Source organism: Chrysochloris asiatica, unplaced genomic scaffold, assembly GCF_000296735.1.
Source record: "Chrysochloris asiatica unplaced genomic scaffold, ChrAsi1.0 scaffold00005, whole genome shotgun sequence".
In the NCBI taxonomy this organism is placed as follows: Eukaryota; Metazoa; Chordata; class Mammalia; order Afrosoricida; family Chrysochloridae; genus Chrysochloris; species Chrysochloris asiatica.
The window spans coordinates 5,857,957-5,885,575 of NW_006408523.1; the positions used below are offsets into that span (position 1 = coordinate 5,857,957).

General features: G+C 43.5%; 1 protein-coding gene across 1 annotated transcript in view; it reads right to left on the reverse strand.

The window, feature by feature from the left end:
- The window catches only part of ATP8A2 (ATPase, aminophospholipid transporter, class I, type 8A, member 2), a 727,934-nt gene that overhangs the window by 46,549 nt on the left and 653,766 nt on the right, over window positions 1–27,619 (reverse strand). The window contains exon 34 of the mRNA XM_006831949.1: window positions 9,650–9,738. Within this exon, the coding sequence (XP_006832012.1) occupies window positions 9,650–9,738 (89 nt within the window). The remainder of the gene's footprint in view (window positions 1–9,649; window positions 9,739–27,619) is intronic.

The following is a 27,619-nucleotide window of genomic DNA, read 5'->3' on the forward strand; positions in this document are numbered from 1 at the left end:
TGCTGACCTTGTGGTTCGCAGCCCAATTCGTATCCACTATGCTACCAGAGCTCCTTGGAAATCATGTTAGCAGTCTAAATTCTTTTTCTCAAAATTCTCAACCTAATTTGGCTTTAATTAGTATATGGCTCTAAAATCTCCCCCATCAAAGACTACATGTGAGCTGGCTAAAACCTAGTACTTAGAGGTTTAAAAAGCCCATTTGAAACATTAGCCACAGGAATGTAATTTAGAGTCTCACCAGGAGATGGGATTAAGTGTTGAGCTGCTAAACACAAGGTTGGCTTAGCGGCCCAAACCCACCAGCCATTCCACAGGCGAAAGACGAGTCTGTCCGCTCCTATAAAGACCCGATGGGACAGCTCGACTCAGTCCCATAGGGTCACTGTGAGTTGGAATCCATCGATGGCAGTGAGAACAGTCCAGGATGAGCTGAGACTTATCTTGTACTGAGACACAGCCTGGGCAGAGTAAACTCCATTGTTAGTGGTGGTGGTTATATACCGTGGACTCGGTTCCGACCCATAGCGACCCTGCACAGGATTTCCGCAGCTATAAATCTTTACAGGAGCAGAAAGCTTCATCTTTCTCCCACGGAACAGCTGGGAGTTTCAAACTGCTGACCTTGAGGGTCGCAGCCCGATTCATAACCACTACGCTACCATAACTCCTTCTCCAATGAAGTACACACATCAAGAATCCAGATGACCATCAATCACAAAAGAAATGAATAAACATTGCATGTTCTCATGCGTACGAAATGGCGTGAACAGGGCAATCCGTATTTCCCAGGCATGGGGGCGCGGGAGGGGAATTCATTCTCTAGATTGTTGTTGTTAAATTCTGTCCAGTCGGTTCTGACAACTCATAGGGTTTCTGAAGCTGTAAATCTTTGCCTTGAACTGCCAACTTTGCGATTTGCAGTCCAGTGTTTATCCCAGAGTCATGGTGCTCCCCCACTCTAGATAGCAGACACTGGTTTTGGTAATGGGGAAGTAAACACTGAATGAGGGTAAAGTGTACACAGCTTGAAAAAGAAATGTCATTACCGAATGTACACAAGAACAAACATCTGTTGGAATTACTCTGGCATAGATGATTTTGAAACAACAGCAAAAATAATCAAATAAAAATATAAGAGTGGGTATTGGTGTGGCGCTGTGGGTTAATGCGTCAGACTGCAAAGTCGTTTGAACTGCAAGGTTGGAGGTTCAAGCTCACCAGCTGCTCCTTGGAAACCCTATACAGGGTTGCTATGTGTCCGAATTGATTTGACGGCACTTAACAATAACATATATGTATGTGTATAGTCATATATGTATGTAAGTATGTCTACGTGAATATCTATGTGTATACAGGAAGTTTTAATGTGGTGCTGTAAGGTGAGCACTGGGCTTACTAACTGCAAGATCAGCTGTTCAAACCCACCAGCTGCTCCTTGGAAATCCTATTCAGGGTTGCTATGAGTTGGAATTTAGCAACAACAACATGTGTATATATAGATGTAGTAAGTATGTGCATCTTGGTGACTATTTGCACATACATTATTATATACAATAAGGCCCACAGGGAACAGAGTTATGCATACCTCTTAGCCATAACCACACATTTGGCAGGATTGGTTTTCTGGGATTACAAGATTAGGGGCCTAGTGTTGTGGGACATCTCAGTCAATTGGCATAATATAGCTCATAAAGTTATGTTTGGTGAGTTGTGTCGGGGGTCTTAAAAAACTGACAAGTAAGATACATTTGTTGGTTTCTACGCGTCCAGAGAAAAAGAGAAAGAAGAAACTCAGTGAAGAAACTAGTCTACAGGACACACAAAATGTATATCACCATGACCTTGGCCACCCTGAGATCAGAAGCCCTAGATGGTGCCCAGCTGCCACTACTGACCATGCTGATTATGCCGCAAACGACAAACCTTGACAGAACGGAAGATGAGGTGGTACCAACTCTCAAATTCCTAAAAAAAAAATAAACATTTAAAAAAAAAGCCTAAAACAAGCAAAAATTCAGACTTACTGATGACTGAATCTGGAAGGTTCCCTGAGACTATCACCCTAAAAGAGTTTTCAAACCATGACCGGAAACTAATCCTTAGGGTCGCTTTGTAGCTAAATAACAGATTTGCCAGCAAAATAAAGAGTATCGCTGTGCTCCTTTTAAAAAATCACTTATATGATGAGCCCAAAGTATCAAGGACGATTTCGAAGTAAAGAGGAGACAGTAAGGGGCAGGGAACTCTTGGAACGAATGGAGACAATGAGAACATTCAGATCCTATGAGGAAGGAAATGATGGCAGTGAACAACTTGTGTAGAAGTTGCTGAATGCCGTGTAAACCTTCACACACACACACACACAATACAGATGAGCAGATGCGGGTGGTTGGAAATGAATGTATAGTTTATCACAGTGCTTTGTGAACCTTCTGATATAGCTAGGGGACCCATCATATTATTGTCGTTCTTGTTAAGTGCTGTTAAATAGTGACTTTGTGTAGTGTTTCCAAGGAGCGGCTGGTGAGCTTGAACCACCAACCTTGCGGTTCAAACAGTTGACTTTGCAGTCCAGTGCATTAACCCACAGCACCACACCAGGATTCCATCATATGATTAGAATGTTCTTGGGACTCTTAAAATAAATCAATTGATTTAGAATCTCGATCTGTTTATTTTTAAATTTTTAATATTTTTGCTTCTGTAATTACTCTCCTATCTGGTTTCTTTTGCATGAAACCAGAGCAATTCAAAGCAGACAGGGCATTCTCCCTGCAGAGAAGAATGTGAATACCAGGGCTTTCAAAGCAATTAGTTTACCTAGAAAGTTACAAAAAAAAAAAAAATTCAAGGTCCATTTGTATATATAAATTGCTTGTTACCTTTTCCTTCCATTAACACCCTATCTGAGATGCTAGCAAGGAAATGGAGTCATTCTGGAATTGCTAACTGTATTCTGCGATGACAGGTCAAGTAGGTCAGATACAAAGAAATGGGTTCTTTTGGGCTCAGTGGCCTGGAGCATTCTGGTATTTTTATAATGCAATCCGAATGGGTGTCTTCGACAGGTAAGCTATGACAGCTTACCTAAGAATGTTGTCCTAGGTAAACATTCTACAACAGCGCAAACGAAAGGATATTAAAATAGTTCTGCGTCATTTACGCTTCATGCTTCTAATAAAAATACTCATTAGCCAGATATCACGTGTAATCAATCATCTCTCTTAAAAAGGTGTTTCCTTTGGTCCCTCATGAAAATTCCGGTTAACCGGATAATAGTTTAGGTATTTCATGGAGTTGCAGAGTTGACTTAAGAGAATCTGATAATGGATCTTCTCTTAAAAAAGTTGACAGACTTCATGGAAAAAGTGACTGAATTACCTCCTGCTGTTTTCTTTTTATTACTTTTTAATAGTCCAGGTCTTGGAAGGGAAGAGAAAGACTGAGTGCAGGAAGCAGAGAAATCTAAGGAAAGGCAGGAGGACTTGCTGAAGAGCTCAGAGGAACATAAGTGAAAAGGTTGGCCGGCTTTGTGCTGGAAGCAAAAAGCTACAGAAGAGTGTAACCACTAGAATTCAAAACTAAACCAAAAGACCTCAAATCTTTAATAGTGCCAACTGAATTTGCAGTCCAGAGCATTAACCCACACAGTGCTACACCAGGATTCCATGTATTATATGTACTGTGGTGCCAAAGGATAAGCACTGGACTGTGAACCACAAGGTCAGCAGTTCAAACCCACCAGCTGCTCCTCAGAAACCCTATCTATACAGGGTCGCTATGATTCGGAACTGACTCGACTGCGCTTAACAACAACATTATGTGCACCCACCACGTGTCTGTTAACTTGTCACACTGTAGCGGGTTATGTGTTGATGCTGTGATGCTGGAAGCTATGTCAGTATTTCAAATACCAGCTGAGTCACCTATGGAGGTGTCAGTGAAGGTTCCTGACTAAGACAGATGGGGAAGAAGGAGAGGTGGACCACTTCTGAATGGTTAGTCACTGAAACCCTTACGAATAGCAGTGAAACATTGTCTGATACAATGGCTGAAGACGAAACACTCAGGTTGGAAGGCACTTATACCATGACTAGGGAAGAGCTGCTTCCTCACAGTAGAGCTGACTATAATGACAAGGTCTAACCGAAAACAAGAAGCAACAGCTGCAAACATTCATTAATCATCGGAATCTGGACTGTCCAAAGTACGAATCTAGGAAAACCAGAAATGATCAAAAATGAAATGGAACACATAAAGATTGATATTCTAGGCATCAGCCAGCTGAACTGGTCAGGTATGGGCCATTTTGAATTGGACAATCATATGGTTTACTCTGCCAGGTACAACAATGCAAACAGGAATGGTATCGGTGTCCAATGGAGGATTTCAACAGGTATTCTGAAGTACAATGCTGTCTGGGAGAGGATCATATCCCTATGTGGTTGTTAAGTGCCATCGAGTTGTTTCTGACTCATAGCGACCCTGTACAGGGTTTCCAACGCTATAAATCTTTACAGGAGCAGAAAGCCTCATCTTTCTCCTGCAGGACAATAGACAGAGTTGAACTGTTGACTTTGTGGGTCGCCGCTCAGCTCTTAATCTTATGTTACCAGGGCCCCTTGTAAGACTATGGACATTATCCTATCACAGACAGCATTGCATTTCAAGATAAATGTTGAAATATTCTTTTTTGACAATGAATGTGACGCTTTCCCTCATTGGTTTGTTATTCCTAAATAGTCAACCATATGATTGTTGGATTCAAAATGGCCAACACCAGTCCATTTCAGCTCACTATTGCCTAGGATTTCGATCTATACACGCTTCATTTCACATTTGATAACTTCCAATTTTCCTACATTCATACTTGTACATTCCAGGCTCAAATTATTAATGGGTGTCTACAGCGGTTTCTTCTCATTTGTGAGTTGTGCCCCATCAGCAAATGATGGTTCCCAAAGCCGTACTCCATCCATGTCATTAAGGTCAACTCTACTAGTTGAATGTCTTGCACCTTGAGGGGCTCATTTTCTGCTGGAGAAAGATGAGGCTTTCTGCTCCCGTAAAGATTTACAGCCTTGGAAACCCTATACAGGGTCGCTATGAGTCGGAACTGACTCCACGGCACACAGCCACCAGCATAACAGACAATGGTGTCCTGGTGTGGAGCCACAGGTTAAGCACTCAGCCTCAAGGTCGGTTTTAACACAAGGTCAGTGGTTCAAACCCACCAGCTGCTCCTCCAAAATCCTATACGAGATTGCTATGAGTTGGAACCGACGAGATAGCACTTAACAACAACAACAATATCAGACAATGATGTTTCACTGCTCTTTGTAAGATTTTCAGGGCCTCGCCTTCTTCCTAGTCTGTCTTAGTCTGGAAGCTCAGTTGAATATCAGTCAGTGGTACAGTTTCCAACATTATAGTAACTTACAAGCCAACACAGTAGGACAAACCGACAGTGGATTTGTTGTTGTTAAGTGCCACTGTGTCAGTTTTGACTCATAGCAACCCTTTACAGGGTTTCTGAGGAGCAGGAGGTAGGTTTGAACTGCCAACCTTATAGTTCTCAGCCCAGTGCTGGTCCTACAGCGCCACACCAGGCTGCCGTATTCGTGTATACACATATGATACACATATGAAATGATGCACATATTTGGGGCAAATACCGCAGGTGACAGCCACAATACACCTTTTCCCATTCCCTCCCTCTCCAAGTAAACAAAATGAGAATGCATTCCCCAAAGTACTCCTGGCCCCAGCAGAGATGTCATGGTCTCCACCCCCCAGCCAGCTGTGCACGGGGTGTGCCGGGGTGGGGGCAGCATGAAGTCAATTCACGGGTGACCACACACACCCGCCTCCTCTCCTCTCCCCCAACAAATGACTTCTTTCCAAGGCCTAGGTGGGTCTCTGCTCAGGCGAGGTCTGGTGTGTTTCCTGGGAAGGAACTGTGCATTTAATTTTTCCATATGGTGGGGCTGTGAGCAGCGACAGGGATTTACTCTTGCGAAAATGTCAATGGCGCTAATTTTACTGTGACGAGGGAAATAACAACAACAAAATGACAGATACTTGGATTCGTGGCTAGAGAGAACTTTTACTTGGGATGAACTGGAAAAGACCCCAAAAAAACAGACATGAGACAGGGACTTAGTCATCTGCAAACTGTCTTTTTAAGTTAGTAGACAAGTAAGCTGTCTATAAAGTCTTGCCTGGCAAGTATCCAGTCTAAATCAAACAAGCAAATAAAACTGCATGGCATGAATTTCAAGTAGTTGAATTTGTAGTCTGAGATTGATTATGAACAAATTTTAAAGTATTAAAACCTTTTAAAAACTTAAAAACAAATCATCTGAGCCTAATTTATAATCAAACCACTCCTTAGTTATTACAGACTGAAAAGCATCTGATGTATCCAAGACAATGTCATAACTGTATCTAAAATTAATAAGAATTCACTTGATTCTTTTGTAAAATTAGAGCTATTTCATGTTACATGTGGAGTCCTGGTGGCACTGTGGATTGGGTCTTGGGCTGCTAACTCCAAGGTTGGCAGTTCAAACCAACCAGCCACTCCTCAGGAGAAAGATGAGGCTGCTTGCTCCCATAAAGATTTACAGTCTTGGAAACTCTATGGGACAGGTCTGCTGTGTCTTATGGGGTTGTAATGAGTGGGAATCAACTCCCCAGGGTTACAGATAGAATTGCGTCCTCCAAACTATGTATTCAAGTCCTGGCTCTTATATCTGTGAATGTGATCTTATTTGGAAACAGGATTTCTTTTGTTTTGTTAATAAAGGCAGGCCAGAGTAAAATGATATGGAGCCCTAGTGTGGTGGTGTGGGATAAAGCACTTGACTGAAAGGTTGGTTTGCACCACAAGGCCACTCCTTGGAAACCCTACACAGGGTCGCTAAGAGTTGAAACCAACTCAATGGTATTTAACAACAACAAACCAAATACAGGGGTAGGAAACGTTGGGCCTGAGGGCCGTATAAGGCCCACAAAATCATTTTGTCTGGCCCTGACAAGGCAACCACAGTTCCAGCTATCCAAATATAGCAAGCTGATTTTTAAATTGATAATTTTGTATGGCCCGAGAATGGTGTTATAAACATCCAAATAATCCTTACAGAAAAAAGGTTCCCCCCTCCTCTACTCTGCTCTTGTCATAGCTTAGAAGTTATTACGTCCTAATTATGACCTCCTATTAGCTTCTGTTAGAGTGTAATAACACAGAGCCAACAGATCTGTGTTGGAAGAAGGGCAGCTAGAGCGCCCCCTGGAGGCCAGGATGGCCAAACTTCATCTCTCACATTTCAGACATATTGTTAGGAGGGACCAGTCCCTGGAGAAGGATCTCATGTTTGGTAAGGTGGAGGGTCAGAGAAAAAGAGAAAGACCCCCAGTGAGATGGATTGGCAAAGTGGCAACATCAATGGGCTTGAGTGTGGCAACAATATGAGGTTGGCCCAGGATCGAGCAGCATTTCATTCTGCTGTGTATAGGGTCGCTATGAGTCGGTTTCGACTCGATGGCACCTAACAACAACAACAATAGCTTCTAAGTTATGAGAAGAGCAGACTAGATACAAACACACACAGAAAGAAGATGGATGCCAAGGAATATCAAGGACCACCAAGGGGTACTAGTCAGGGACCACCAAGGGGTACTAGTCAACAACTACTGAGGACTACTAGTCAGGGACCACCGAGGGCTACTAATCAGGGACCACTGAGGGGTACTAGTCAGGGACCACCGAGGGGTACTAGTCAGGGACCACCGAGGGGTACTAGTCAGGGACCACCGAGGGGTATTAGTCAAGGACCACCGAGGGCTACTAATCAGGGACCACCAAGGGCGACTAGTCAAGGAACACAGGGCTTCTAGCTGCTACCAGAGGCTGAAACTGACCAAAAAAGTCCTCCCGCTGAAGCTGGCCCCTGAGGCAGACTCCTGGCCTCCTGAACTGTAACAACATAAATTCTCGTCTTTAAAGCCACTGACCTGGGATGTTTTAGTTACGGCAGCACTAAGACATGTAGGAAAGCAACATGTGCCACACCTGGGCTGCGTCTTACAGGGCATTTATTATACACAAAACCCCTCTTTCCTGCTGTAGTCATTTCATTTCAGAGGATTCTGATCCAACTACTTATGGAGGACAAATTTGAACAGATAAAAGGACCCTAACCTGACCCACCACAACTGAGTTGATTCCAACTCCTAGCCACCTGACAAGACACAACAGAACCGCTGCGCAGGGTTTCCGAGACTGTCATCTTTACAGAAAACTGTCACCTCTTTCTCCCATGGAGCGGCTGGTAGTTCAAACCACTGACCTTTCAGTTAGCAGCCAAGTACTTTAACCTCTGCACCATCAGGGTTCCTTAAATAAAACGGAAGTAGTGTGAGATGGATGCATTTACTAACAGTTGCCAACTTATTTTACTAAGAGAAAAAAATAAAATATGAGCTCTAAAATTCTCTGTCTCTCTCTCTGCATTACGGTATCATTGGTTGTCAAGAAAATGCCAAAATGAAGACTTTTTTGAAAAGACATTCTTAATCATCAGACAAGAACTCTTCTCTCTGTATCGGTGGGTGGAAGGGAGGGATAACAAAGAAATCTGATGTCTTTTCCTGAAAGGTTTGGAGGAAAGTTGCCATACTCTACCTCAGGGCCCCAGAATAATTATGTGTTAACTAAAAAACAGCCAAACCGGAAGTCTTCATTGTCTAGAAAGTTGGCACCGCTCTTCGTAAGAGAAATTGGGCCTACCTCAAACAAAATTCAATGTTATCTCCTTTGGAGGAATTCATCTTTTGCTCATGGATTAAGTGGAAATTTATATTATTTTTATAACTTAGTTACTTCTTTTATGTAGTGTACAAGAAACCTCAGTATTTGGAAGCATATATGTAAAAATGGAGTATGGATGAATATAAATGTGGTTACGAATCGGTCTGGTAACCTCAAGGTCAGTAGTTCGAACCTACCAGCCACTCCGCCAGAGAAAGATGAGGCTTTCTGCTCCCATAAAGATTTACAGTCTCGGGAACCCTGTGCAGGGTCACTATGAGTCAGAACCAACTCCACAGTATTTAACAACAACAACAAAAACATTGCAATTTCATCTTTGTAACTGGGTTTTCCAGAGACCTAGTAAAATGGACATTCTCTAAGGTTCTGACTTTCACCTCTTTGGGAAAGTGAAGGAAACTTCATTCCCATAATCTGCAACGACTGTGCACTCATGTGGGATTCAGGTTTAAACATGGAATTTAAAGGCAGGCTGTATTTGTCATCGTTCAGCATCAAGTACTTTATGTGAAATAGAAATAAATGCCGAGTCTTCCTTCCTAAACCTGATGGTTGTTTTACAGTCAGAGACAGGGAACGTGCTTACTGACCACACAGTCTCGCTGAGAACTCGCTCTGCTCTAAATGCTCATCTCACAAGGAAGCATCGTTTGCAAAGAAAAACAGCATCCTTCATCACCAGTCATAGGCCAACAGGCTTTGGGGGCATCTCACAGCATCTAACTTCCTGCGGCAGGGCTGAGCTTCAAGTGAAAGATAATTAACTGCCAGGGCAAATAAGCAAGAGGGCTCTGACTTCACTTTTCAACTTACGCTCTCCAGGCGATATCTTCGATCAAACACGCGGTAGGAACCAGAAATAATCCCAGCCAGAAATGGGCTGAGCTCAGGACCACAGCGGCCTGCAAAACAGAAATGGCATGTGTCTTAATGTTAATATTGATTTTCTTTCGAAAAGAGTGAAATGTAATTTAACCATCATAAAGCACCCCACAACTCAAACACAACCTAAGGGGTTAAATGTACGGAACGATGAAGTACAATAACGTTACTGTTCAGTGCCCCTGAGCTAGATCTGATCATAGTGATTCTACACACAACAGAATGAAAACATGGTCGGGCCTGCAGCGTCCTTACAATCCTCGTTGTTTGAGCCACCGAGTCAGGTCATCTCGTTGGGGGTCTTCCTCTCTTTCACAGACCCTCCACTTTACCGAGCATGATGTCCTTTTCCAGGGATTGGTCCTTCCTGACGATATGTCCAAAGTGTGAGAGACAAAGTCTCAGAGCCAGCTTTAATTGTAAGAGCATGCTGGCTGCACTTCTTTCAAGACAGATTTGTGTCTTCTGGAAGTCCATGGTACTTTCAATATTCTTCACTAACACCATAATTCAAACGCATTGACTCTTCTTCATCCTTCTGCCGTCATTGTCCAGCTGGGCAATGGTAATGAAATCAAGCTCAGGGAACTGTAGGAATTATCACCTTCCCGTGAGTTTCACCAGCGGTCCCACCTCCACCCTTTATTTGTTTTCTCCTTATTACATAAAGTGCTTCAGTCCCCATCTCATCAAGACACTCCCCTACTTTCCCCTAAAGAGAGATTTTGGGGTCTTCTAATTCATTGCGTCAGTCTGAGGACTAAGGTGTGCCTGACTCAAGCCATGGTATTTCCAATAGCCTCAATGCATGCGAAAGTTACACAATGAATAAGGAAGACTGTAGAAGAATTGATATATTTGAATTATGGTCTTGGAGAAGAGTATTGAAAGTACCATGGACTGCCAGAAGAACAAACAAGTCCGTGATTGGAAGAAGTACAGCCGGAATGCATCTTAGAAACCAAGATGGCGAGACTTTGTTTCTCATATTTTGGGCATAGTATCAGGAGGGACCATTCTTGGAGAAGAACATCATGTTTGGTAAAATGGATGGTCAGTGAAAAGAGGGAGACCCCAAATGAGATGGATTGGCACAGTGGTAGCAGTAATGGGTTCAGGCATCAGAACAATTCTGAGGATGGCCCAGGACTGGGCAGTACTTCGTTCTGTTGTACACAGAGTCGCTATGAGTCGGAAATGACTTGACTGCACATAACAACAATTCCTTAGGTAATACAAATGGTTAATGAGCCTGGCTGCAATCCTAGAGGTTGAAGATTCAAGTCCACCTTTAGGTGCTTTGAAGAAGATGTATTGCTACAAACATCGATCAGTAACAAACCCTACAGATGGGCAGTCAACAAACATATGAAGAAGATCATTAGCCATTGTTAAGTGTCGTTGAGTTGGTTCCAACCCATAGCGATCCAGTATAGGGTTTCCAAGGAATGGCTATTGAGCTTGAACCACTGACCTGGCAGTTCAAATGGCTTTGCAGTCTGGCGCATTAACCCACAGCGCTCCATTAGCCATTAGAGAGAAGCAATTAAAACAACGAGTTATCATCTGACGCCAGCAATAACATCTAAGTTCAAACAAGCAGAGGACAATAAGTGCTGGCGAGGATATGGAGAGACTGGGACCCTCCTACATTGCTGGTGGGAACACAAAATGGTCCAACCACTCTGGAAAACAATATGGCGCTTCCTCAGAAGGTTGGAAATAGAAATACCCTATGATCCAGCAATTCCTTTACTTGGTATTTACCCACAAGAAATATGAGCCACAACACGAGTAGATATATGCACACCAATGTTCATAGCAGCACTATTTACAATAGCAAAACTATGGAGACAGCCTAAGTGCCCATCAATGAAGAATGGATAAACAAATGTTGGTACATACATACAATGGCTACCTCAAAGAATAACAAGGTATCTGCAAGCCACCACATAACATGGATGAACCTTGATGATATTATGCTGAGTGAAATTAGTCAGTCACAAAAGGACAAATAGTGCATATAAGACCATTATTGTAAAAGTTTAAGAAAAGATACCCATACTAAAAGAAAAACAAAACTAAACAAAAACCTACGGAGAACAATTGTACACTGACACACCTGGGATTGCCCTAAATCAGAATCAACTTGATGACAACTATTTGTTTTGTTTTGTTTCATTACTAGGGGATGAACTTACTACACTAGGTGGCTCCTTTCATTCATCCACCCACCCATCAACGCAATCTCCTTCACTTGGTCACTCCTTCACTTAGCCAGGATCTAGCTACTGGCTATGGGTGTGATGCACAGCAATTTCTCACCACCCAGAAGAGGAAAATAAACCAGTTCGAGTCCTCATCTTCATGGATTTTAAAATTGTGTAGATTAGTCTACGTTATACAATAACTCTTGTGATGCAGACATGTCGACATAGTCTCTCTTTGGGGCCTAAGAAGAAGGCTAGACATCTAGGCTGGGAAGACTTCTTCAAGAAGACGCCAAATGTCATGTGTTTGGAAAGACAGACAGACTATCAAGAGCTGGAGAGAGACCAAGACAGAGTGCTATTCAAGCAGAGAGATGAATTCACGGAAGAGCAGCCTGAGGGGCAGAGGGGTTGGATTCAATCCTGGTAGGGTGGGCGAGGAACCAGAGAGGTAGGGTAATGGGAGAAGAGTAGAGCCAAGCTAGTTTTGAGAAAGTGAAGAGTTGGGAGTTAGGGCAAAAGCAGAGACAGGAAGGGGTTTGCTCTTGACAGAAATTTGAGTGCTGGCTTCAAAAGTGGGCAAAACTCAAGCTCAAAACCAAAACTCATGCCTTTGAGGTGATCCCGACTCATAGTGACCCTTTAGGATAGAGTCATAGGGTTCCCAAGACCCTAAATCTTTACTGAATTCCCAGGAGAAGGAACAAATCATTCTCAGAGGAAGTACAGATATGCTGTGCTGTAGAAGCCAAGATGGCAAAACTTCATCTTACAGACTTCGGACATGTTAGGAGGAACCAGTCCCTGAAGCAGGACATCATGCTTGGTGAAGTAGAGGGAAAGTGAAAAAGAAAATTCTCACTGAGACGGCTTGGCGCTGTGGCTGACACAGTGGGCCAGGCAGTGCTTGGTTCTGTTGGGCAGAGTGTCACTATGAGTTGGAACCGGCGGCACCCTACAACAACAACAAATTTTTATAGACGCATTCTGCTATATCTTTCTCCCAATTTAGCCTTCCAGACTAAGACAGAAAGTCTGGCAACCTACTTCTGAACATCCGTCAGTGAGAATCTTACAGTCTGATTTCTTCATGTATGGATTGGGTCCTACTAGACAACAGCTAGCAAGAACAAACAAATCATCTTTTGTTTTTAGCTGTGTGTCGTGGTGACACACTGTAGGATAAGTACCGGACTATTAGCCACAAGGTTGGTGGTTCAAATCCACCAGCTGCTCCTCGGAAACCCCATAGCGAGTAGCTATGAGTTGGAAGCGACTCCACAGTACTTCACAACGACAACATGTCCTGCTTGCCTGTTTACTTTTTCCTATAGAAAAATGGTTTGAACCACCACCATTCTGGTTAGGAATCAAAGGCTTAATTATTACGCTACCAGGGCTCCCAACTGGGCCTTAAACTCAGGAAAAACTTGGCTAAAGTTAGTTATTTACGTTTGATTCTTGTTCTCTTAGCATAACAACAACAACAAAAAGGTCTACTGAGTTAGAGCAGGTGACAAACGGGTATTTAATTACTCACCTCCCAGCCCTCCCTTTAAATTCTGGAGAGTGAGGTTTTAAGAACGCCCTTTGGATGTGTTAACAGTCCCTTTGGGAAGAGTGCACTCCTCAGTGAATACAGTGACTATTAACCACTTAGATGCCTAATGGTTGAGAGTCCGTGGTGGCATCAGACCCATTTTGCCTTTGAGGAAAGTCCGGCTCAAGTACGTGATGGTGACAAAGGTGTTAAGCTGGTGAGAGAGGAACAGAAACTGGGCGCCAAGTCCGTGCGGTACTGTCGTGGGTTCGATTAGATGTATCAGCACCAAGGAGCCCTGGTGGTTCAGTGCGGTGAGAGCAGGGCTGAGCCACCAGCCTCCCTAAGGGAAGCTGTCGGTAAAGATGTCGGTAAAGGGAGCAGCTCTACCCTGTCGTATAGGGCCACTCTGAGTTAGATTTAACTCGATGGAAATGGGTTTGGTTTGGGGTTGATCAGCACAGGAACGAGCCCTGGTGGTATAGCAGTCAGGCGCTCAGCTGCTAACGGAAACCGGCTGCTCTGAGGGAGAAAGATGAGGCTGGCTGTCAGTCTCAGAAGCCGTTCTGCTCCGTTCTACAGGGTGGCTAAGAGTCAGAATCCACAGGATGGCACTTGAGTGGGTGTGCTTACACAATCATTGCCAAACTGTGCAAATGTATCGTTAGGTCAGCGGTCCAAACTCACCAGTCACTCCTTGGAAACCCTATACAGGGTCACGATGAGTTGGAACTGACTCGACTGCACTTAACAACAACAAGAATTGTTAGGAAAACAACCACGTGATTCCAGAAGCATCTGCAAATATGATAACTCTAAACTGCCCTCACCCCTATGTCCCTTTGCACCGGCTGTAAAGGGGGTCTGAGCCTCAGCGCCAACGCAGTCTCCCTCTCACCGACGACTGTCCACAGGAAATTGACTACACAACCCTCACCAAACATGTCATTCTCTACAATTCCATGTCACTCAGAACAAATCAAAAGACGTGACATTCTGCTCGATAGTGGACCTCACTAACTTTGTCCTTTTTCGTTCAACAAAGCAGGAGAGATAGCATTGTCCTTGGAAACTGCTATTTTGAAACCCCCAAAGTTGGGCTTTATTAACACAGGATCATCATAAGTGTTTCTCAAAAGCATCCTCACAGCCTCTTAACAAGCAAAGTCACCTGCCAGATGCTGTTTTTTGTTTGTTTGGGTTTTTTTTGAATAAATATAATAAACACACATCTTATGTTGTAAGAGTTTTAGGGCATGTAGAACAGGGTGATTTTTTTTTTTTTTTTTAACAAAAAAAGAGTGATTACGTTTCAACTCTCGTTTATTTCTCAGGCCAGTGGGGAAACACATCCCAATTTTCTGAAAGAGGCAGTGGGGTGATTGCTGGCAGTCCCCAAGTTAAGAACATCCGACTTATGTGCAACCCACAGTTACGGATCAACTCCCACAAAGCATCAATCACAATTCCTGGGTCATTAAATTAACTAATACCAGAATGCTTCTAAGAACAACCCAAAGCCCCCAACAAAGCACCCTTTTAGCATCAAGTCGATTCCGGCTCATAGTGACTTGATACCTGCAGTGCAGGTGGCTTTCTTGCCCATCACCTGGCAGTTGCCACACTGGCCTGGCCCACACTGCCCACCTGCACCAAGATCTTATACATCTTGTCTAGTTCACTTGGCCACAGTCACCCACATTCTAGTAGCTCAGTGCTTCATAGTAGCAAATGGTCACTGCATCATTGTTGCTGTGTGCCATCAAGTCAGTTCCAACTCACAGCGACCCTGTACAGGGTTTCTGAGACTGTACATCTTTATGTAAGTCTCATCTTTCTCCCAAGGAGCGGCAAGTGGATTAGAAATGTTGACCTTGTGGTTCGAACCCCAACTTGCATGCTACTTTGCAACTAGGACTAACAGTAACATTGTAACTGTTAAAATGTTTCAGTGTATCTGAAAGTGTTCATCTATACAAAGGCACACCGCATGCAATATACTATGACAAGCATTTGATTAACTTGAGTTACTGTACCAAACTGTTCCAACAATGTACAAATTCGACTGAAGACTGATTTAGGAAAGGAATACGTTCGTAATCCAGGCACGGCCTGAGCTGTGATATATATGGCTACTAATTCTAGAGAGAGATGAGTCCCAGAACCCCTAAAATGATGACTCTATTGTCTACAGGTCAAGTCCATTTTTAGTTCCCATTTTTCTCTTTGTTGTTGTTGTTGTTTTTAGGTGCCATCGAGTCAATTTTGACTCACAGAGACCCTCTCTGCACAACAGAACGAAATACTGTCCAGTCCTCATATTCTTTATAATAACCCGAACTTAAGACCAAAAGGTTTGTCGAACCAAGCAGCTCTGCTACAACATCCAGAATCACCCCTGCACCCTGCTCTCCAGTTAGGCCCTGACACTGTTTGATAGGGGTGCAGACAAGGCGATTCTTAGCATTGTACCTCGGGTGTGGTGCAGAAAATTAAGCCCAAGGATATAGTTGCTCAGGGGATCTGTGACTATTATTTATAAGGTGAGACTGAAAGATTTAAAATTGGTGCTATGTGGTTTAAAAACAAGTTTAGTCTTCTTCTAGGGGAAAGAAAATAAAGTGATGTTCTCTAAAGACACACATCTGTGTCTCTATTTTAATGAAAACGAACGACTGTCTGCTGGGGGTTAAGGAATCAGTGGGGCCTCAGCACCCGCTAAAACGCCCCCCTAGCAGAGTCATGGCTGTGGGCCTTTGTGTATGTGTGTCTGTATATGTACCGCTTCTATTGTGTGCTTACCTCCAACAACCACTGTGTTTTCACTGTACTGTGCTGATGGTGAGGCGTTGTAGGGTAAGCACTGGACTGCAAGGTCAGTCTGTATCCCAGGGCTGAAATATTGAAGGACTCTCAGAAGAAGAAAGGTGTCCTCTTGGGGACATGGCCACATCCTTTTCCCCTTCACTAAGGAGTCCTGATGTGAAGCTGTGGGTTAATGCACTGGACTGCAAAGTTGCTATGAACTGCCACGTCGGCAGTTCAAGCTCCAGCTGCTCCAAAGAAACCCTATACGGGGTCGCTATGGGTCGGAACAGACTTGACAGCACTTAACAACAAGTAGCAATGACCAGTTATGCATACTGTGGGTAGGGTGGGGCTAGAGGACCCTTTTGTAGCTGCTTAGATGGGCTCTTCATTGCTTTCTGGAGAAACTGTTTGGGCAGCTATCCATGATCCTACAGAGTGGGGTTCAGGTGGACCTGGAATGGAATTCTGCCTCTGGATCTGGACCCCAGCAGGTTCATCCACCTCTCAGTGCCTCAGTTTCCCCAACAGTAGCAATGCTGCCGACCCCACAGGGCTGCTGCGCCCAGCATGTAATGAGCTATTTTCATGACCACACATTCCATTTGACCAAAAACCTCACGAAGGCCCCCTGGGGAAGAAGGGGCTCGAACCTTTCAAAAATAAGCACATATGTAGTCTTCCCTCCTCACATTCCTGTCTCTCCCTCCCCCTCTCCATCTGCGTAGTCCCTAGTGCAGATCTGGAAACAGCACTGCCCATAAAATGACTCAGATGGAGCAAATGAGCTCATGGCGGCGCGCCGTGCAGGGCACCAAGTCCCCGCCAGCTGGCCGCGGGCCCACTCCTCAGCTGGCCTTCCCGAAGCGCCTCGATCCGGGGGACCAGCGATGAGACATTTTCTCCACTGTTTTCTTTAACTCTGACAACTGCAACTGAGACTTGGCAGCAGCGTGCGGCCCCCAAGGGGCTCCTGCACACTTTCCTCTCTCTCCCCTTTCACTCAGGCCCCCCCACACTAAAATTCTCATTTCTTTCTGGATAGAAGGATGCTCTTGGGGTGAAAAGACTTGACTTCATATAGATTTCCTGGGAACCCAATGGATAAAGGAAGATTGCCACTTCAAGTTCTGATCTAAGGAATGAAAACATCGCTTTTCACTTTTAAGGAGGCCTGTGGTGTGGTGTGTTAAGTGTTGGGCTGCTAATTGCAAAGTCAGAGGTTCAAACCCACCAGCCATTTCATGGCAGGAAAATGAAGCTGTCTGTTCCCATGAAGATTTAGTCTCCCGAACTGTGTGAGGCAGTTCTGCTCTGTCCTGCAGTGGCCTTTTCACTTTGAAAGCACTGATTGGTTCTTTCAGGAAACTAGTAACTTAAATGCGCCACTCACCCTCCCCCCCTCCGGGAGCAGCTTTTAAGTGTTTGCCTCTGGGTCAACTTCTTGGTTACACAAGAGATGTCAGAAGATGAAGGAAGTACAACCCCACAAGACCTCAGTGGTTGATACTGCAACCATTGTTGTTGTTGTGAAGTGCCATCGAGTCAGTTCCGAACCATAGCAACCCTGTATAGGGTTTCCAAGGAGCAGCTGGTGAGCTTGAACTGCCGACCTTGCAGTTCAAACGGCTTTGCAGTCTGGCGCATTAACTGATAGTGCCACACCAGGACTCCTTAGACTCCTCAAATATATAATGCTTGATGCATATAAGGAAGGAGCTCTGGTGGTACTTTAGGTTAAGCACTGAACTTCTAACTGTAGGGTCAGCTGTTCACACACACCAGTTGCCCCTCGGGAGAAAGGCTAGCCTTTCTGCTCCTGGAGTAAACCACACCGGGGTTGCTACAACAGTAGGTTTACGTGTGTGTGTGTGTTGTGTGTATTTTTTGCATATGTAGGTTGCACCTGATACCAGCAATAACTCCGAACCCCCTCCCCAATAAGGACATATCCCAAATCATACACATCATCTAAAAGCATCCTGCGCTCACTCCCACCCCATCCTCTGCATTTTCCCATCTTCAGCAGCACAGGGCCAGGCTCAAGTGAGACACAGCTCCTTGCTTTCACCTTCCAATTGCTTCGAGAAGCCTCTCTTCTCAGAGTAAACCAAACCTATGGCTGTCCACTTCATTCCCATCCAGCGTACCCTGAGAAGACAGGGTACAATGGTCACACAGGGTGTCCATGCCTGTCTACTTTACGGAAGCAAGCAGCCACATCATTTTTTCTGCAGAGCAGCTGGTAGGCCCAAACCTCTGACCTTCCAGTTCACAGCTGAGCGCTTAACCACTGTACCACCAGGGTACTGTCTTCCTGGAGCATTCACACATATATTATTTCTAAGACCCCAAAATCTTTGGCAATGGAGATACCGCCATTTCCTCCATTTTATAGACAAGGTTACTGTGGTTGGGTATCACGGAGTTGGTTCCCATTCCTACGGATCCTCCACACACAACAGAAAGGAACACTGGTCTTATGTTAGCCTCACAATTCTTACATCTGAGCTCACTGTTACTGCCACTGTGTCCCTCATGCTCACTGAGTCGTCCTGGTTTATGCTGACCCTCTACTTTAGCAAGCATGATGTCCTTCTCCAGGGACTGGTTCTTCCTAACCACATGCCCAAAGGATGAGAAACGAAACCTTGCTATCCTTATTTCCATGGAGTATTCTGTCTGCACTTCTTCCAAGACAGAGCGGTTTGTTTCTCTGGTAATCCATAGTGCTTTAAATATTCTTTACCAACACCGTAACTCAGGTGCATGAATTCCTCTATGATCTTCCTTAAGCATAATCCAACTTATACATGCACATGAGGCTACTGAGCATACCATGGTTTGGGTCAGGTGTACTTTTGTCCTGGAAGTAACCTCCTTGCTCTTTAAAGAGTAGTTTTGTAACAGACATGCTCAGTACAATACATTGTTTGATTTCATGACTGCTGCTTCCTGGGCATTAACTGTGTATCTAAGCAAAACAAATTCCTTGTAAGACAACTTCAATCTTTTCTCCATTTAGCATGATGCTAAAGCAAATTGAAGAAATGAAGAGGTCCAAGAGCTGAACAGAAAATTTCAAAGATCAGCTCGAGAAGATAAAACCAAATATCACAACAAAATGTGCAAAGCTCTGGAATCAGAAAACCAAAAAGGAAGAACACATTCAGCATTTCTCAAGCTGGGGGAACTGAAGAAAAAATTCAAGCCTTGACTTTCATTATGGAAAGATTCTTTAGGCAAATTATTGAATGATGCAGAAAGCATCAAAAGAAGATGGAAGGAATACACAAAGTCACTGTACCAAAAGGAAATGGTTAAGTGTTCAACTGTTTCAAGAGGTAGCATATGATCAAGAGCCAATGATACTGAAGGAGGAAGTTCAAGGTGCATTGAAGGAACTGGCAAAGAACAAGGTACCAGGAATTGATGGAATGAAAATTGAAATCTTTCAAGAAAGTGAGGTGGCACTGGAGGCACTCACTCATCCCTGCCAAGAAATTTGGAAGACAGCCATCTGGCCAACTGATTGGAAGAGATCCATATTTGTGCCCATTCCAAAGAGAGGTGACCCAACAGAATGCAGAAATCATCGGACGATCTCTTTGGTACCCCATGTGAGTAAAGTTTTAAAGGTAATACAGAAATGGCTACAATCATACATAGACAGAGAACTTTCAGAGGTTCAGCTGGATTCAGAAGAGGCTGTAGAATGAGAATATCATTGCTGATGTCCGATGGATCTTGGCTGAAAGCAGAGAATATCAGAAAGATGTTTACCTGTGCTTTTTTGACTACACAAAGGCTTTCGATTATGTGGATCATGACAAGCTATGGACAACATTGCGAAGTCTGAGTATTCTGGAACACTTGATTGTGCTCATGAGGAATCTGTACATGGACCAAACAGCAGTTGTTCAAACAGAGCATGGGAACCCTGAATGGTTTAAAATTTAAAGGGGTGTGCGACAAGGTTGTATTCTTTCACCATACTTATTCAACGTGTATGCTGAGCAAATAATCTAAGAAGCTAGGTTCTATGAAGAAAAATGTGGCATCAGGATTGGAGGAAGACTCATTAACAACCTGTGATATGCAGATGATACAACCTTGCTTGCTGAAAGTGAAGACGACTTAAAACATTTACTGATGAAGATCAAAGAGCACAGCCTTCAGTATGGATTACATCTCAATGTAAAGAAAACAAAAATCCTCACCACTGGACCAATAAACAACATTCTTTTCAATGGAGAAAAGACTGAAGTTGTCAAGGACTTCATTCTTCTTGGATCAACTATCAACACTCACGGAAGCTGCAGCCAAGAAATCAAACGACATACTGCATTAGGCAAATCTGCTGCACAAGACTTTTTAAAGTGTTGAAGAGCAAAGATTTCAGCTTGAGGACTAAGGTGTGCTGACCCAAGGCATGGTATTTTCAGTAACATGATATGCATGTGAAAGCTGGACAGTGAATAAGGAAGAGTTATGGTATTGGAGGAGAATATTGAAAGTGCCATGGGCTGCCAAAAGAACCAATAGATCCGTTTTAGAAGAAGTGCAGCTAGAGTGCTCCTTGGAGGCCAGGATGGCCAAACTTCATCTCTCATACTTTGGACATATTGTCAGGCGCGACCAGTCACTAGAGAAGGATATCATGTTTGGTAAGGTGGAGCGTCAGAGAAAAAGAGGAAGACCCCCAACGACATGGATTGACCAAGTGGCAGCATCGATGGACTCAAGCATGGCAACAGTAGTGAGGTTGGCCCAGGACTGGGCAGTGTTTCGTTCTGTTGTGCATAAGGTTGCTATGGGTCAGTACCGACTTGATGGTACCTAACAACAGCAACATGGATTTATTTATTGATTCAGGTGTGAGGATTTTCGTTGTCTTTACATTAAGGTACCATCCATAAGAATGTTGTCTTTGATTTTCATCAGCAAGAGCTTCAAGTCCTTTTCACTTTCAGCAAGCAAGGTTGTATCACCTGCATATCTCAGGCTATTAATGAGTCTTCCTCTACATTCTTCTTTGTATAATCCCGTTTCTCAGATTATTTGTTCAGCATATGGACTGAATAAGTACGGTAAAAGGATACAATACTGGTGCACATCTTTCCTGATTATAAATCGTTCACTATCCCTTTGCTCTGTTCTAATAACTGCTTCTTGGTCTATGTACAGGTTCATCATGAGCACAATGAAGTATTCTGGAATTCTTTTTCTTCTCAAAGTTGTCTATGGTTTGCTAAGACTGACACAGTCCCATGTCTGCATAGTCAACAAAGCAGAAGTAAACATCATTCTGGTATTCTGTGCTTTCAGCCCAAATCCATCTGACGTCAGCAATGATGTCCCTCGTTCCATGTCCTTGTCTGAATCTAGCTTGAAATATTAGCAACTCCCTATCAATGCATTATTGTAAACATTTTTGAATTATCTTCATCAAAGTTTTACTTGCATGTGACAGTAATGATATCGCTCAATGATTTCCACATTTTGTTGGGTCACCTTTCATTGGAGTGGACACAGATGTGGATCTCTTCCAATCGGTTGGCCAAATTTCTTGTCATTGATGAGTGAGTGCTTCCGGCACTGTGACAATTTGTTGAAACATTTCAGTCTGTGTTCCATCAGTTCCTAGAGACTGTTATTCTCCAAAGCCTTCAGCGCAGCTGGGGATTTTTCCTTCAACACTATCGGTTCTTGATCCTATGCAATGGTTGAATATTGACCAGTTCTTTTTGGTGCATTGTGTACTCCATCAATCTTTTTTTGATGCTTTTGCTACTAACCACAAGGTCAGCAGTTCATATCCACAGCCACTCTGTGGGCGAAAGATGAGTGTCTTGGCTCCAGTAAAGGTTTATAGCAGCCTCAGAAACCTCGTATAGAAAACCAACTCCACAGCACAGAGCCACCATCAACAAACAGTCTGTCTGTAACTTTTATTTTGGTAAACTGCAAAACTTTGCATTTAATATACTTCCAGTTCCATTCTGGGGCCAGAGATCCTCCTGTGACTTAACCACACATGAGCTAATTCTTTTATTACCCCTGACTCTTATCTGTTTCAATGGAACATTGTAAGAAGTTGAATTTAAACATCTGGACTGTTTCCTGGGGTTGCCCTTAGTCCTCAACAGTTGTGCTTACTTGGCAGTGATGCGCTGATATTCAGTGAAGCTGTTGTTGTTAAGTGTGGTGACTTAGTGATCAGCTAATAATCAATGTGGCAATTCTCCGTTATCAGAAGGCCACGAACCTAAACAGGCTGTGCGATCCAACCGGATGTCCTGGTTCCTCACATTCCTCAGTGAGTAAGTTTGGTTTGCTTTGCCGAGTAAAACAAATCCTTTTAACATCATGGTCTTACTGATAAATATTTACACTTTAATCTGTGTTTCTCATTAGGAAAAACTGCTTGCCCATGTTTAAATCTAAGAACATCAATGTGTGCTGCATTAAAAAAAAAATGAAGGGAGGCTTGATCTTTTTAACTTATTAAAACAAAAATTCGTTTTTTAAAAGATACATACGATTCCTCTCAAAAAACAAAAACAAAAATTATATCCAGCCAAGTCCTCTGGTTCTTTCTGGTTCCTCGGTAGTGACAGTATTAATATTTCTTTTTCCCCCAGGAACACCCAGTGGATACTGGAGTCAGCTACACTGAACATTCACCATCTTCCCAACTCCATGTTCCTCAGTCTCACATTGGTAGCTTGAGATTGGCTTTGGTGGGAATATGTAGACCACAGAAACCATCATAGGACCAGTCTTATTAGCTATGATACCTATGAAACAAAAATAACACAGCCTTCAAGCAATCCCACAGGGCATCGGCAGGTTACACAATCATGATTTTTTAGCAAAGTAAAGTAATTTGAGTGAGGAAAGGAGGCCTCAAAACGACAGCAGTGAGGTCTCTGGGGATTTTCAGCTTGCAGATGTTACGAAGCTGGAGGTGGTACTGCTCCGTCTGAAAGTCTCCCAGGTAGGCTGGGATCTTGTATCTTCTCAGATGCTCCCTAAGTTCAAGCTCTGGAAGCAGGGGGTCCCAGTCCTCTAAGCTGGGTCAGGAGAGTGACAAAGGGCTCCATGTCTGCAGCTCCCCCCGGCCAGATACAATGCCAAAGATGGAGCGTGGTCTCTAGTAGTGGTGCTTTAAGGGTGGTGTCACCCAGTGTGGTAATTCACAGTACCCTCCTTCTTCTCAGCCATGGGCTTCCTCCCACACCAGACCCTACAGAATCCTTAGTCATGCTATTATGTATTCCGCTCACATGTGATAGAGTCATCAATGGCTTAAATATGATAGTTCTTAGATGATACGGATCCTAACAACAAACACTGAGTCCTGGGTGTGGTGCTGTAGGATAAACACGGATCACTAACTAAGGTCACGGTTCAAATCCTCCATCTGCTTCTCGGAAACCCCATACAGGGTTGAAACTGACTCGACAGCGCTCAACAACAACAACGTTTTGTGAAATCTTTCTACATTGAACTACATTATTAGTTACAGCATTATTAGTAACGGTGCGGAAGCCTTTTAAATTTTCTCTTTCTTCTTCTTTACTCACTACTTCATTCTCAAAGTTACTAATGTTGCTGTTACATGCTGTCGAGTCGGTTCAGACTCATAGCAACTCTGTATAGGGTTTCCAAACAGCAGCTGGTGAGCTTGAGGTTCAAACCAACCTTGCGGTTCAGTGCATTAACCTGCAGCGTCACACCAGGACTCCTTACTATTAGGGTGACATTGGTGGTGGTTATGTGCCATGGAGTCAGTTCCAACTCATAGCAATTGCTGGTAGTTTCGAACTGCTGACCTTGAGTTAGCAGCCAGAGTTGTAACTACTATGCTACCAGAGTTCCTTCCTTATCAGTACAGGTTCACAAATTACGGTATTGTAGCTAAAACCCAGAAACTTTGACAAGATCAACAACTATAAAAACACTAGTAGCAACAGAAACAAGTTGTAGCATGCGGAGACAAAAATCACGTGATCAGAAGCATCACTGTGATTGGTAGTAATGTCAGCCTAAAGGGAGCTCATTAGAAGGTTCAAGAAGTAAATCCTGGAGAGTTTTAGCCTTGTAGGTATTCTGATACCTCTGTGGGTTAATGCGCTGGCCTGCAAGTAGGTTTGGACTGGAAGGTGGACGGTTCAAACTCACCAGCTGCTCCTCGGAAAAACTATACAGTGTTGCTATGGGTCGGAACTGACTCAATGGTGCTTAACAGTTAGGTTTGGAGTCCTGATATGGTGCTGTGGGATATAGCACTGGACTGCAAGGTTATTTTGAACCACAAGGTTGGTGGTTCAAGCTTACCAGTTGCTCCTTGGAATACCTATGCAGGGTTGGTATGATTCAAAACTGACTCGACAGCACTTAACAACAACAAATTTAGACTTGTATAATATAAAGAAAACAAAAATCCTTACAAAAACTCCCATAAACAACATCATGGTAAATGAGAAAGGAGGAAGTCATCCAGGATTTCATTTAACTTGCAGCCACTCATAAAAGCATCAGTCAAACGACTATTACATTGAGCAACTCTTTAAAGCATTAAAAAGTAAAGATGTCACTTTGAAGACTATCAAGCTCCTGACCCAAGCCATGGTATTTTCAATCACCTCATATGTGGCACCGTAAGTGCAGGACTGCAAGGTCAGTTTGAACTTCAAGGTCGGCGGCTCCTCGGAAACCCTATATGGGGGTCACTATGAGTTGGAACTGACTCGACGGCACTCACTAACAGCAATATATGTATATGACAGCTGGACAATGAATAAGGTAAGAATTGATGACGTTGACTTATGGTGTTGGTGAAGAATCCTTCAATTGCCTTGGACTGCTAGAAGAATAAACAAACCTGTCTTGTAAGGAAGGAAGGAGTACACACTTGGGACATTGATCCGGAGGGACCAGTATCTGGAGAAGGACATGCTTAGTAAGTGGAGGGTCAGCGAACAGAGGAAGCCCCTCCAACAAGATAGATTGGCACAGTGGCAGCAGCAATGGGCTCAGTGTATCCACAACCGTGAGGGTGGTGCAGGCCTGGGCAGCGTCTCGTTCTGCTGTGCGTAGCTTGCTTGTCTACACCTAACAACAAGTCTATGAAAAATGCTTTTGTCGTTGTACCTAACAACAGGGATACTTTTATTCAAAGTAACCAATTTCTGCTGAAACACTGCACACAGATTTTATAGACACTCATGCCAATGTTCCCCTTCTGACAGTGCCCCCTGGTTCATTCTGCACCGCACCACTTCCCCGCACCATCTTGAACTCTTCTAGTGATGATGTTGACATTAGAAATCCCTTGGGAAACTCAGCAGTCAACATGGCCTTCCTTGTTGTTCTAAATGTACGTCAGTTACTCAATACGTAAGGAACTCTGGTAGTGTAGTGGTTACAAGTCAGGCTGCTAACCTCAAGGTCAGCAGTTCAAAACTACCAGCAGCTCTTCAGGAGAAAGACGAGGCTTTCTGCTCCCATAAAGATTTACAGCCTCGGAAACCCTACGCAGGGTCACTATGAGTCGGAACTGACTCCACGGCACATTCTCACCACTCGATATACAGCAGTTCAAGCTCACCAGCTGCTTCTAGGAAACCTTATACAGGGTCATTATGGGTTAGAACCGACTCGATGGCACTTAACAACAACAACAATTAAATGCATGACATTACCTATCCAGGTGGAAAACATCAAATGAAATCCTACTACACATCATATAAGTAGCCCTGGTACTACCAAAGGTTGGCAGTTCCGCCAGAGAGACGTGTATGTGGCAGTTTGCTTCTGTACAGATGACGGCCTTGGAAACTATCCACCCTGCCTTCTAGCACTGAGATGAGTTGTAATCAACTCAATGGGTGGCTGCAAACTGAAAGTTCAGTGGTTTGAACCTACCAGTTTCTTCACGGGAGAGAGATGAGGCAGTCTGCTACTGTAGAGAATTAGAAACTGGGGACCCTCTGGGGCAGTTCTACGCTGTCCAATAGGGTCACTGTGAGCTGGAATTGACACAAGGGCACCTAACGACAACAACAATCTAAGCCAAGAGGAAGGACTACATTGAGACAGAAAACTGGCGTGGGGACAAGAGCATGCTAGAGAGATACAGAGTTGTCGTTCACACGAGATAAGCCAAACAAGGAGTTCAGAAATCATTACGTTGAATGTGGTGGCTCTAGAAGGTGTTACAGACCGCCTTCCACCTTCCCAGGACACCCAGTGCCAAGAATGGGGTATCTCTTCCTAGCTTCCTTCAGAGAACGCTGGGTCTGAATCAAAATCCTGTCTGCCAGTTCTACTCGGTTCCGTGGAGCAAGAGCAATTTGAGAAGTGTGGATTCCCAAGCAACCCAGTACACTTCCTGTTTGCATCCCTGTCCCCATTACAACCCTAACTCAGACCAAACAGACACACACATATGTTCAGGCGTGAAAGATAACACCATCTACAGCTATATGAAATAATGCATATGTGCAGTGGGGTTAATTTACAGTTGTTTCGGGATTCGTAACTTTGTAATTTCCTGGCTTTGGTCTGTTCAGTTTTTCAGAGTCAACTTTTTATTAACTTTTTTCTTTAAACCAGCTATCTGTCTTTTGACTAGTAGTCCCCATCGGATTAGCTTGCATATTTCTAAGCTCATATCATGTTGTAAAAGCCTGTTCACTTCCTCTCATCTCTCTCAGCCCATCTGTATTTTTCACAACGAACCTCCTGGGCATTCACCTTCTCTGGCTCTGCACATTTAATTAATGTGCTTTTGACTTGCTTTACCAGGGTCACTGTTGAAAATTTACATAAAGCAGATCCAATTCTGTTTTCCCGTCATACCCTAGTAGTAGCACCTCAGATACATGTATTCCGACTGGTCCTGCTACAGATTGCCTTCTGTGTTTGTAGAGTTCCCCCATCTAAAAACTGGCTTAAACGGCAAGTCAAAATGTAAGGCTACAAAATCATGAAAACTTTTAGGAACCAAAAATACTAAAACCGGAAGCTGTTCTTTCTCAATGTATCACTAGGTCTATATACTTCTTTTTTTATTTTTTTAAAAGTTTTTATTGTGAATTGAGTGAGTGATAGTTTACATGGGAGAACATTGGTTTTACACTCATCATTTCACTGCAATTACAATCTCCTCCATGCATTATCATTCAACAGTATTTGCTTCTATGTTCATTGTTATTTTGTGTGTGTGTGTATCATATACACAAAAACACTCAGGAATATATAATAATTTAAACAACCAAAGGGCACATTCTGTAAGCCTGTCTCCTGGCCGCCAGCTCTCAGTCCCTCTCTTTC